General features: G+C 34.0%; 1 protein-coding gene across 1 annotated transcript; it reads left to right on the forward strand.

Moving 5' to 3' along the window:
• Positions 1 to 439: 439 nt before the first annotated feature.
• dhc-3 (Dynein Heavy Chain) lies at positions 440 to 13,925 on the forward strand (the record flags this gene model as incomplete). Its single annotated transcript, NM_073871.3, has 37 exons — positions 440 to 663; positions 757 to 966; positions 1,014 to 1,513; positions 1,776 to 2,605; positions 2,897 to 3,038; positions 3,084 to 3,181; positions 3,227 to 3,454; positions 3,501 to 3,884; positions 4,030 to 4,575; positions 4,616 to 4,724; positions 5,258 to 5,328; positions 5,385 to 5,509; positions 5,556 to 5,864; positions 5,910 to 6,192; positions 6,248 to 6,550; positions 6,607 to 6,705; positions 6,751 to 6,989; positions 7,033 to 7,138; positions 7,259 to 7,557; positions 7,603 to 7,741; positions 7,819 to 8,156; positions 8,383 to 9,282; positions 9,327 to 9,441; positions 9,741 to 10,265; positions 10,315 to 10,578; positions 10,640 to 10,945; positions 10,996 to 11,230; positions 11,278 to 11,408; positions 11,455 to 11,601; positions 11,646 to 11,785; positions 11,901 to 12,110; positions 12,153 to 12,330; positions 12,401 to 12,859; positions 13,149 to 13,318; positions 13,362 to 13,494; positions 13,544 to 13,675; positions 13,725 to 13,925. The coding sequence occupies 37 exons, from the start codon at positions 440 to 442 to the stop codon at positions 13,923 to 13,925; spliced, it is 9,828 nt and encodes a 3,275-aa protein (NP_506272.3).
• Positions 13,926 to 13,980: the final 55 nt, after the last annotated feature.

The following is a 13,980-nucleotide window of genomic DNA, read 5'->3' on the forward strand; positions in this document are numbered from 1 at the left end:
AGTGTTAAAGCTCCACGGCGACGCCTCATCCCCGCCCAAACTTTGCTGCGTATTTTTGTGAATTGTCTTTTTAATCTCATTTTTTCAGCTGCGTGTTCCGAGAGAGAGGATAAAATTTTCCTGTGGAATCTCTGCAGAGATTGATACTTTTTAATCGACAAAAATGCATCATTTTGCATTTTAAATAAATTTCTTTCCATTTTGCATACATTTGTCTATGTAGAGTTAGAAAAGATTTCTTCAACTTTCAGCCTATGTCACTTAACAAGAGTCTATATTTTAAATGTTTAACACACATTGGAAGTTCGACCAAACATTGTTGCACCTCCACATTTTCAGTGGCCCACTATTTCAAATCGGAAGTGAAACATCATGCTTCACAACACATGCCATCTATGGCACCTATGAACACATTTGATTTCTCGCCCAGCACCATCAGATGTACGAAAATGGATTTGGTAACATTTATCATTCGAAATGTCATGGAATATCATGTCGTAATGTTCCACGAGATTTGGAGTACAACAATCGAAAATCTATCCATCATAATCATCAGGGAAAAACAATAAAAAAGAAGAACGGGCGGCTGGTTTTTTGTCGAGGAATCGAGATTGATGGGAAGCAGATCAAGAAGCCTAGAGATCCATCTTCAACAAGAAAAAAGTAAGCTTTTAGATATTTTTCATTTTGATATTACATTTCAAATAATCTGTCTAAACTATACACACTGGTTCGTCAGAATTTTCTGATCTGCAGGGTCAAATCAAAAACGTCAAATGTTCAAATGCAAGTTGTTCTCCATGAAGAATGTCTTCCATCATTTCCAGCATGGAAAGGACAAGTGGAAAGTCTTGCCGAGAAATTAAAAGATGGTGGTTTAGAAACAACTTTAAAAGAAATTAAAGTACTCTGGAAGGACTGGACTAGAGAAGCTGCAAAGAATTATTTAGCAGGTGAAGAAATCAGGTATGCACACATTATTATAATTTCAATCAAAAATGTTATTTTATCAGTGCCCCACAAATAGGAAGATCTCCATGGAGGAACACAATGGCGGAAAATACTGAAAAAATAAGCAATCAGCTCCGATTAAATAACAAAATAATCACAATGTTCTTCAAAAAATACCGAGAAAGATGTCTAATTGATTGCTCGTTTCTTCTAAGTGAAAATGGAAGAACTGTACCAGAACTTGAAAAACAATTGAAAGATTTTGTGACACATACCAAGAAAATTGTATCTTTTGAATGGCCAATGGCTGTGGCAAACTTGATGTTAGATGAAGGGGCGTCGTGGATTCCATTATTTGTAACTTCCACGTCACATACCGTATTCAATGCTGTCGCTGCTACAATGGCAAGACTTTTGTATGACGTTGTGATGGAGAACATCAATAGAGTTAAAACCTTCTTCGATTTGGATGATAGAGCGAAATTGATTATTATATTAAAAGAGGATGAAAAGGAATTCGATTATTGGCAGAAAGTGAATATTCTACTTGGTTTATGTAAAAGTAAGTTTACCTACAAAAATGTGAAGTTTTTGATTTTTGATTTTTTCAATTGCAAAAAATTGCCAAAAAATTGGAATAGAATCTCTTGCTTTGTGTATATTTTTTAATTGGTAAATTTCTCCCATAATCTAGCAATTTGTGGCAAATTCAGTTACTAGGATTGTCTAATCAAATGTTTTTTAAATTACATTTAAGTTGTAGAATTTATGTTTTGGTGTTTTCTGCTTTTACACTTTTTAATTAACTTTTTTAAAAATTTCAGTACCTCGAGTTGACCATAAAATCTATCCTCGAATGTTTACTGAAGCATGGATTGACGTAACAAATTGGTTTGACTCTCAAAGTATCGTGTTCAAACCACTTCCTCAACCTTTCGAAATGCTCAACTCACGAATTTCACAAGTGGAGCAAATGCTCATTTCCTTTGAGAAGGATCCAGATGATGTCGTATTTTGGGAGAAAATAGCCAAAGAAATATTGGAAATTCGAGAACAAGTTTTAAGGCAAAGTACTCGAATCTTGAAAGGATTTATTATTTATGATAGTCGTGATATCAAAAAGAGATCTCTTTCGAAGATAACCGAATTGGAAGAAAAAGCAAAATCGCTGATTTTGATTCGATTAATTGGAAAAAATACAGGAATTCGGGAAGTTTTTACTCAATGTTCTGCTAAACTGTTTCGAAATGATGTTTTGGTGCAATTGCGGAACATTGAGGAAGTTCAAAACGAGCTTCCGAGTATAAAAGACCGAATAAAAATTGTTGGACAAACTTATAAAGTTTACATGGAATACTTCACGATGCCGGATTACGATATTCGTCAGTTTTATGAAATTTCAAGATTGGGATTCAAACTTGAACAACTTGTAAATTTTGTATGGGATCGAATTAATCATGAAAGACAATGGATCACGAAACAAGTCTCTGAACAGACATCGAAAAATTATTATGAATGTGAAATGATTGAAAAGGAATGGTTGGATTGTTTGAAAAAGTATCGAAGTGCAGTGAGAATTAATGAAGTTCAAAAAGTTCAAATTAAAATGGGAAATTTGGAGGAAAGAAGTGCGATTTTGAAAGCGAAAGATGAGGTTAGACATTTGTAGAGGCTTTGAATCTACTTTTCAAAAATTACGCGTACTTATAAAATTAAGCTTCCAAAATAAAGCCTCCTAAATCAGAAACTGCTTGCGGAAAACCTCTGGAAATCGGAAACTTGTTATGTTTATTTTTCGACGATAATCATTTTAAATTATAAGTTTTCCAGAAGTTCTCAGAAAAAATTCTGGATTGTAGTTCTTGGGAGTTAATAAATTCTTTTTGAAATATTTTATTCATACCTAAATAATGTTATTGCCGAGATTGTTCAACAAAAATTCCAGAAATTAATTGGACAACGATCACTTTTGGGATTACTGTCTTCTCCAATTGATTGTGTCAGAATTGCCAAAGTTTGCGAATTTTTCTCAAAATTATCTACACTTCATTTCAAAACTCTTCTTCATCACGAATCATGTTTAAGAAGTAAGTAAAAAAGTGTTGGGGTTATTGATCAATGTACCGTTTCAGTGAGAATTTCTGATGTAGATCATAATTCGTTGGTGATTGAAACCGAGCGACTTCAAAGTGAGAAAAACGATCTCAAAGAAAAAGCAGCTGTGATTAAAGTGAGATTTTGCTGAATATTATCTTTTAAGTGCTAATTAATGTAGGAACACGAAACAACGTCAAAAGAAGCGCTACTAAAAATTGAGATAGTGCTTGCTGAATTTGAAAAGCTTCTACCAGTGCTTGGGGCAATATCCTGTCAAGCCATGAAAGATAGACATTGGAAAATGATTCTGCAAGATTCTGAAACCAGTGTGAAAGTTGAAGGGAATCCGCTTGTCAGTGAACTCTTAGAGATGAATTTCATTGAGAAAGCTGACAAGTTTGAGCAGGTATTTTTGCATGAATTGGTTTGCAAAATTGGCTCATTATTTTCAGGTTGGCGCTCAAGCAGAGAAAGAGCGAGTTTTGGAAACATCTATCGAAAAAATGAAAAGTCAATGGGTTACCGCAACGTTTGTCACTCACCAAGGAGGAGAACTCCTGACCACTGAATTAAATGTACAAATGCAGGCTCATTTGGCAAGAAGCCAGACTATTTTATCATCCCCTCATGCATTCTCAATTCTCGATCATATTAGACATTGGTTGGATACTCTTTTAAATTTGAATACTTTTGTTCATTTATACAAACAATGCGATACAAGATGGAGAAAAATTGAAGGAGTTTTTTCAACTGAAGATATTGCATATCAAATGCCACATGAATTTCGGACGTTTAAAAAGATTTCTTTGCGATGGTTGCATATTAACAATCAAATAGTAAGTGAACAATTTTGCTAATTTTTTACCCATTTTTAAAGAAAATCGGATTTTAGCAAGCTTTCTAAACTTGGAAACAACGGGTCTAAAACATACTGACTGTAATAGAAAAAGCTTATTTTGATTAATTACAATCAATTTTCAGACTGAAGAACGGCCAATTCTGGAACAAATGGATTTAGTTCAACAATTGAATCTAGAACTTTCTGAATTAGAAGTCTTATTCGGGAGAATGGAAAATGGGTTCCATGCATATCTTCGAAAGAAGAGAGCTGTATTTCCCCGTCTTTTTGCACTTTCAGACGAGCTTGTTCTATCACTTATCTGTGACAGTCGGGAACCTGCAAATTGTAAATCATATATACCATTACTGTTTCCATCACTTACTACATTTGATCAAAATACCAAAATGGAAATAATATCAGTTTCTACGAAACTCGAAACTATTTCTCTTGTGAAACCTGTCAATGTGAACCTATCCAAGCGGCACGTGGAGAAGTGGATGCATGAACTGGATTCTCAAATAAAATATACACTGAGAACACGAATTCGATTACTAATAGAGAAAATGAACTACAAATTGAGTCCTGTGGAGACAATATTGAATGAACCAATACAAGTTGCAGCGGTTTATCTGAAAATTGCATTTACATGGCAGATGGAGAATAGCATGAAACAAAATTCATTGACGGTGAGTCCACATCTGGTAAAGTTACATTTGAAACTTTTAGATATTGGCAAGTGAGTTGAAAATTTGTATCAGGGACTGTCAACATGCCGTTTTGCATAAACATGATCGATGGGAATTTCTGCCTGTTTTGTACCACATTTATAAATCATGTAAGTTGAATGTTTAATATACACCAGGGGTGTGCGGCAAATTTGCGGAATTTGCCGAATTTGCCGTTTGCCGAGCTCGGCAAATTTGCCGAATTTGCCGAGTACGGCAAATTTCAAAAAAGTAGATTTGCCGAATTTGCCGAGCTCGGCAAATTTCGAAATTTGCCGCACACGTCAAAAATTTTACAGTACAATTTTGACTAAAATTATTGATTTTTTCGCCAAAAATTTAGTAAAATGACACAAAATTGAGTTAGTTTTATGCTTAAGCAGACACTCTACACGGAACTTATTCAGAAACCAGATGTGTGTTAAGAATTCGGTAGTTTTGGTGTTCCAAAAAACATCAAAAATTATCAAAATTTTCCGAATTTGTTAAGCACGGCAAATTTGCCGAATTTGCCGAATTTGCCGAGCTCGGCAAATTTTGAGATTTGCCGCACACCCCTGATATACACATAAGAATTTATTGATTAACGTGTTTTTCGACACCCTAGAGATATTGCCTTGTAAATCAATTTCATTATTTTTAGCGACACACCTTGTGAATAAATTAATGAATGAGCAAGTTATATTCATAGATGACTATCGATGGACATCACAAGTAAGTAAACCTTTCACCAAATTGTATACATTCGAAATAAAAACTTTTATTATCAGCTCCGCTACTATTGGCATTTGGAAAATGTCTTCATCCGTGTTGGAACAGTCTCTACTCGATATGATTATGAAGTCCAGGGAGTTGATTGTATGATCGATAACCAGTTGGTTGATGAAGCAGTCAAGTAACTTATCATATTATTTGAAGTAGTAATATTTTTAAAATTCTAGATATTTTATATGTATGAATCATTTTGGATTCAATGGATTTGTGAATGGAATGGATGTGAATCTCGCAAGACAAATCGCTGGAGCACTTGGAAAACCATTTGCAATTTGTGATACTGAACAAGAAATAGACTGTAAAATGCTCATTGAAGGAGCTCTTCTGTTTGGTGGAACAGTTTTTATTGAAGAGAAAAACTTGGAAGAATTATGGAAAAGCACAGAAAAAGATGTGTATACATGTCACAGTTTATCCAATTTGAAATATCATTTCGAATCTGAAATAACATTGAATTCATCATTCATGTTTTTACTGTAAGTAATACAAAATATTTTATTTCTCGAGTATTTCAATTTTAGATCATCATCATTCCAAACTGCGAGAAGTTTACAATTTGGCAATTCTTCATATAACAAAGTTATCGATGAGAAACTCTCATTGAATAGCATTGCACATCGAGAGAAAAAAGTTCAAAAGTTCCAAATAATCTCAGATTTTGAAAATTATTTCGGGAGCCGGGGTCTTTGGAAAAACTATCTTGAAGCGATGATCTGTCGAATTTTGGAAAATGAAAACGCGGAACAAGAGTTGGTAATTGAGAACTCGATATTCAAACATTTGAACGTTTCGATGAATAGAAAGGTATATTAGGATCTGATTACGAGACTTAATCCGAGTTTATAAAATTATTTTTCAGAACAAAAACTTATTGGAAAAGCTTCTTCAACTTGGACCTCTAAAGATTAAAAAGTCTCCAACTCCATCGAAAACTCCGAAAAGTTCAGAAGCACCGCGAAAGGAAATTGATAATGATCCAACTTACATAAAAGTAAAAACTGAAGACCTCATAAACTTGCTTCATAATCATCAAGTTGTCGTTGTCTCTGGTGCAAGTTTAACAGGAAAGTCCAGGATAATTTCCAAAGCTGCAAAATTAAAATCAGCGGATGTGGAAAACGAATATGGATTATGGGAAGAAATTCAAGGATTTGGAGAGTCTGTAAGTTTCCATTTTGAAACGTATTTTTTTAGTTCAAATCTCCAATATAAATTCAGTTAAAAAATATGCGACGACCAAATAAATGGATAGTGATTGATGGATGTATGAGTCGAAAAACAAAGGAATGGTTGCACAGATTGATTAATGAAAACACGGTATTTTACAAATTACTTGAATCGATGATTTTTAGATTTTTACAGATGTTTCCATGGAGAGAATTACCTATAATCGCACTATCTGAACGAGTTATCATCGAAACGGATTCTTTGGAATCTGATATTAAATCGCTTCCAATGATACTTCTAGACACTTCTGAAGAGGTTTCCAGGGAAACAACCCTGGAAATCACAGAACAACAGAGAATCGATGAAGTTTTAAAATACTATTCAGAGTTCAAATATAGAAAATACGAACTTATTCGGAAGATTTCTGGATTAAAGTTAGATTTTTATTTTTGTAAGATTTGTAGCTTTTGATTTCAGAAAGTTAATCACGACAAATAGTGAAAAAGTTTTCGAACATTTACTAATCACCTCACTTCTTAGTTTTGCCTCTTTGAGACAACTTGGCAGTTTCTTCTTCAAATCGGTAGGTACTTTATTAAAATTATGTAAATTCCACATTTTCCAATTTAACCTTTCGGTTGTGCTTTTCAATCCTAAAGAGTAATTAAACATGTATTTTCTTTGAAATATTGGCATATTCCAGGAATCAAAACTTTTGGATTTCTACAAAGATGTACCCTACTCTGCTGGCTGGTACACCTACAATGAGTCTATGGAAATACCTCCATCTTTGTTTTATATGATTCATTTAATTGGTTTACTTCTTAATTCTGACTTTATTCCTCTTCTCGTTTGTCCTCCAAGCCAAGAATTTTACGAATTTCTGTTACGGCTTCAAATTGAACTTGATACGTTAGGATGGCACACGATTACTCTTGCAATTGATGAAAAAGTTACGATTCAGGAAATAAAGCAGTTTGTGGAAATTTGTTCAATAATGTTGTAGGTTGTGAAATAATTGGAAAAATATTCAAAACTAAAGTTCAGCGGTGGCCATCAACATCATGACAAAGACATTGAAGATGCTCAGGAAGGCTTCAATTTTTTCTTGATTCGAGGAATTGAAAATGCATCTGTAGAAGTTATTGATTGGTTGAGACACAAGTTTGAAAGAAAACAAATTATGGTGAGTAATTCAAATACGTTATACCATACCTGTATTTTATCATATTTACCTCAATGAAAACTCTACTGAACTTACAGAAAATGTTATTTGTGACACCGTATGCAGTTGAAAGTTTTCATCCTAGAATTCGCCGTTTTTTATTTCAAATCAACTGGTTAGATGTACATGGAACTGACTCCCAACTTACCCTATTCCCACTTGCAAATTACAATTATGTTTTGAGAAATCTCACGACAGATATAAAAGTGGCAGATGTGAGTGATTCAATTCAAAACCAATTGATCGATGCAATGTTGGATGCAAGAATTCTCAGTTTATATGAAAAAGTGAACAATTTGAGAACATCTGAAGAATATGGTCTTATTAGAGGAAAAATGTTTGTTGAAGCTGCAGAACTATGTTTTATTTATAAAAGGTTCGTGGCAGGTTTCATAGTCAAAATGCAAAACTGATCAGTTCGGTTCTATAATGACACTTTGGAAGTCAAAACTGAATGTAAAAAGATAGAAAAGCTCGAAATTATTGTCAAAAATAAAATCTGAAAAATAAACTCGTTTTACAAAAATAGACAGTTTCGTAAATTTGAAGTGATTACTTGGGGCACTTTGGCAAAACTGTGAAATAAAACATTCGAATTTCAGCGCAATTCAAGAACTGTCTGCCAGAAATAAAAGAATAAGATGCGATCCAGTAATACTGTCTCCGGCAGACGCCAGAAATGTAAATGTCCTCGAGAAAGTTATCCAAACTAGTTACGGTCATACACTAATTGTTGGAAACGATACTTCCAAATCCTTGGATGCTATTACAGTAATCTCGGAGCTTTGCAAACATTTATTGTTCACAAATCAAGGAATCAAAACAATTGAAGAATGGAGAGAATTGATGAGTAATGTCTTGAGAGATTGTTTAATCGATGGAAAAGACACTGTACTTGGAGTACATATAACTCCAGATGATGAGATATTTGAAACTATTCTGCTTGATTTAACATGTATTTGTTGTTTCAAACTTATACCTCCAAGATATCTTACGAGGTTGATGTTATCTGAATTTGGAGAGAAGCATACATTGGAAGGAAAAGGTATTTGGGAAATGATTGAAACAAAACTTTCAGCTCTCAAAATCTCAATAGTTTTGAAATCTTCTGACTTTTCATGGCTCATTAACTGTCATAGAATGTTACTATCAATGCTCATATTGATATGGTGGAGAGATCCATCAAAACGAGAACAAGAACAAGAAGTACTAGATGAACTTCACAACTCTGAGTTATTTTCAAAGCAACAGATTGATCAAATCATGAAAGTTCTTGATGATCTAAGTGATTTCAAAATGATAAATACGAGAGCAGAAAAACTAAAAATGGTATCAACTATAACGAAATTAGCGAAGAAAAAAAGAGAAGAAGTACGGAAGACAATGACAAAATATGAAAAAGGTATGGAGAAAATGAAAAGAGCCGAGGAGCAAGTGGCTGGAATGCAAGGGGAACTTTTGAGACTACAGCCGCAACTGGTGAGAACTTCAATTGAAACTAGGTGGGTTGGAAGGATGCTTATACTTGAGTGAAAACATTTTTCAGTATGCTCATGAGTACAATTGAAAAAGAAACAATAGATGTTGAGAATGCACGAGAAGTTGTGGCAGCTAATGAGAACAAAGCAAATGAGGCCGCGACGAAAGCACAGTCACTAAAAGTAATTTTTAAGGGTTGATACGCAATCATACAACTTGCTTCAGGAGTTATATTTTTGAGCCGATGGGGTCATGCAACATCAAACTTAATGTAAATAACTATGAAATTTCATCGATTTTTCAAAAAAAATTGGAGTTGTACATCAGATCCAAAGCTAAAAAAATTTAGCGATTTTTCAATTTTTTCAAATTTTGTTCCCAAGATCAATGGCACCTTACACTGATTACCTAGCATAACAGGAGTTCTCAAATTTGGTGTAAAACTTCTTTTGAGCAATACTTTCAGTGTTGATATTTTCAGGCAGAGTCAGAAGCCGAGTTAGCTTCAGCAATTCCAGCACTGGAATCAGCAGTTGAAGCACTCGAAACAATGACTCAAAGTGATGTGTCCTCTCTGAAAACAATGAGATTTCCGCCGTATGCTGTACGTCTTTGTATGGAAGCTGTTTGCATTCTTCTTGGAGTAAAACCCGCAAAAATTACCAATGAAATAGGAGAAGTTGTGAATGATTATTGGGTTTCTGGACAGAAATTGCTATCCGACATTCATTTTCTTGCCAAAATTCGAAGTTTTGCAAGAGACACAGTCAGTAAGAAGACTGTAAAGTTAATAAGAGAAAAGTATTTATCGAAGGAAGAGTTTGATCCAGAGAATGTGAAACAGTGTTCACTTGCAGCGGAAGGCTTATGTAGATGGGTTTTGGCAATTGATATGTACAATCAAATAAGTAAGATTGTGGAGCCAAAAAGAGAACGATTGAGGAAAGCTGAAGTATTGGTAAAACAGCATTTAAAACAATTGGAGGTCAAGAGAAAGGCACTGTTGGTATGTTTCAAATAATTAGAAAATTTAAGGAAATCTTGTTATTTTTCAGAAAGTGACGGAAAAACTTCAAGGATTATCCGACCAGTTCAGTCAAATGTGTCAGAAGAAACAAGAACTGGAATCTCAGATATCAAGTTGTGAAGTTCGAATGGAAAGAGCTGAAAGGCTTGTTCAAGCTTTGAGTGGAGAGAAGGATAAATGGAAGAATAAGATAACATATATCACTCATGAAGATTCTCTCAGTGTTCCTTATTCTGTTGGATCCTCCTTGGCATTACATGTCTTTGGAAAACTTCCAATTGATCAGAGAGAGGTGAGTTTTTGTTTTTGAAAGTTGAAGAGGATATATATAACATTTGAATATTTTAATTCAGAAAGAACTCCGCAAAACGATGAGATCATTATTCCCAAGACTGGAAGTGACTATTCCATGTGATCTAAAGACTCTGGTTATGCTTGTGGAAGATCCGATTTGCTTTGTGAATGATGATAATCGAGCATTTGAAATTTTACAATCGAAATTCGAGAAAATCGTTGTAACAAACAAGTGGACAGAAGTTGAGAGGCAACAATGTCTAACATTGAATTCATCGATTTTGTTTGAAAACTGCATGGAAAATACTCGAATGGTAAAAGAAATTGAAGAAGCTGAATATTATAGTCAGATGGAAGATGAAATTGTGAGTTGTCTATGACATAATGAAACCGGTAAACTGGAATTTAATTATAGGTATTTAAAATTGGGAACGCCCACCATGAAGTGAATAAGAATTTCCGAGTGTTCTTCCGAACTAGGGCATCAGAAACAACTTTGCATAATTCAATAGTAATAGATAATCGGTATAGTGATGAAGAGCTCAGACATGAGATTTGTGAAACAATGGGTTCATCTAATTGGTTTGAAACTTTGAATCATTTTAATGAAATGGTTGAATCTCGAAATAATGATATATCAATGATGGAAAGTGAGCTGTTGAATTTGAATTTCCGGAATTAATAGTTTCGATTGCAGACACCGAAAATGAAATGTTGGACTTATTGGGAAGATCCAAAGATTTGGATGATGAGAGAGCAATTGATTTATTAGCAGAAGCCAGAAATCTACAAGCTTCCATTACAGCAAGAAATAAAGAAATTGCAGAAGTATGAACTACAAAATTATTGAACACAAATTCAATGTGAATTTCAGATCGAAACTTCTTTACGAGCAATTGAAGGAAGAATGTCAGAGTCAATAGATTATTCGATGAAGATTATTAAAATGTGTTACTCACTTTATCTTTTTGACCCATTCTATAGAATTTCTTTGAAATCTCTGGTCAATGTTTTGAACACGGTACTTTTGACATTAATTTTCTCCTCGGAAATCTGAAATTTCAGAAACTTTTCGATCACATCAATGACATTAAATTTAGTGAGATTGGTCACAAAATATCAGAATTATATTGGAATTTTTTACGCAATATGTTGGCCTGGGACGATAAAATGATAATTCATCATTTGTTATTTCATGGAATGAAGTGAGTATTAAATATGGAGTCGCGCAACTGAGCACAGGGATCCCAAAAGAAAACATTAGAACTCGATGAAATGAACTGTTTCGACGCAGTTTTTTCCAACTCAACACATTTTCAGCTACAAAGTGGATAAAATTGAAATGGAAATAAAAGATAGAATCAGTATGGATAGCTTCATGAATTTTTCATCATTTATTCTAAAATCTGAGCCAAAACAACCGATACTTTTAAAATATGATGCAGAAGTCTACACAACAATTCTTCAGTTTGGACAAGTGACTAGAAATGCCAATTGGAGGGTTTATTCAATTCTTGATCATGTTTTCTTGTGAGTACTTTTTACTTTTGGGAAATATATTCGTAATTTCAGAAAGTTGGAAAAGCTTGTCGATGAACCAATTTGGCTTCTGTTGAATGTGAATAGAAGCGATCAAGAAACAGTTTGCAAACTGAAAATCATTTTTGAAAAGTTGAAGAATTTGCCGATTGTTCATTCTTCATTTAGAATTATTGTTGCATATTCCGACGAGATTTCAGCTTCTGATGAGGTACACCGTATTATTTTGTTCTACATATAATCCAGAATAACTTTACTTTTCTGAATCTACTTTTTTCCAGCTTATCGAAATCTCATCCCACCGCTTTTATTTTTCCCGTTCGACTTCATTGGCACAGCAGATTCGTAGAATTCTTGCAAATTTATCATTGAGAAGTTCTTTGGACAAATCAGAAGAAAGTCAAAGAATTCAAATAATACGATTGATTTCATTTCATCGAGGGTTAAAGTTACGACGGCTTTATGATCCAGAATTCAATGTAGTAGTTGATGATGCGGATCTATTGGCAATGATGAAGCTGTATCAAGAATTGAGAAATTTGAGTGATCAGCCGAATGAATTTCAAGATTTAATGAAAGTTAAAGTAAACGTTATTGAACCAATATACTTCCCAAAAACAAGATGCCAGGTTCAAAAGAATATAATCAGCGCGATGATTCAATGGATTGTTGAAGCTAATTTATCAATTCCAGCAGATACTCTTTTGAAAACTATCATTAAAGAAGATAATCATAACTTTGTAAGTTCAAACTTTTTTAGAACCTTTATCTAAGGCTTACACGCAAAAAAGTGTTTTCGGTATACGATGCAGGACTAACTAATTGTAAGAAGACGTTTGTGCCTGCCTCGTACCCGCACGAACGATACACGTGCATACTGGTGGCCTATATAGCCCAATAACTTAGTACAAAATAAAATTTCGGTTCCTTTGAGTCTCGAGACCTATAGGTAGTTACAATGCCTATAGGCATGTGGATAGGCATGAAATAAATACCCTAAACATCAGTATTTTATAAAAATTATTTCAGGAAGATTTCGCGCATTTCATGCAATCTCATGAAGAAAGTATCCTTTGTGGATTCAATGCTCGAAACTCTAGAGAATGTCGTGAACTGATGTACAAGAAAGTAACACAAAAAATAAAAATACTTTTTGAGCCGAATATTGGAGCAACTCAGCAAATCGCTAAGAAGATTGAGTTGGTAACATGAATAATTCCGCTTTAAAATTTAGATTTTAAGATCAAGAAGTTGGCTATTAGATGTGGAAAATGGCGAACGAGAAGTTGATGGAAGAAAAATAAACAATCTCACCGAAATTGTTTCTTTTTTGAAAATGCAATTTTGTTTGAAATATAAGATTGGAATTTCAGAAGTGAGCCGATTTTCTGCTTAGATTTTCTAATATCCATTAATATTTCCAGGTGATGGTGACCGGCGAATTTGTGAATGAACACTATGATCTTCCCAAACTAGGATCAGATTCCGACGTTCCTTTGCTGAAAATGTCGCATTGCGTTCTGATTTCAGCTCATTTTGTGAATGGAGAAATTCGAGTACATAGAACTACTTAAACAAGACTAGAGCAATTAATTTAATTTTCAGGAACCTCAAAATCGTCAAGCCCAATATACAACTGTACTTCTGAAGACCACAAAAAGAACCGGAGCAGGGAACCCAAGAAGCTTGCCAGTTATTTGTCCATTTTCACAGAACGCAGTGACTCAAATACCATTTCATTCACAATTTCCAATAGCTCATTGGCATCTTCGTGGCGCATTTGTAACAACTTCCAGACAGATTTGAATTTTATAAAGAATGAATTCGTGGTTCTTTTGTAATATTAAAAGTGTTTTTTTTC

This window comes from Caenorhabditis elegans, chromosome V, assembly GCF_000002985.6.
Source record: "Caenorhabditis elegans chromosome V".
Lineage (NCBI taxonomy): Eukaryota > Metazoa > Nematoda > Chromadorea > Rhabditida > Rhabditidae > Caenorhabditis > Caenorhabditis elegans.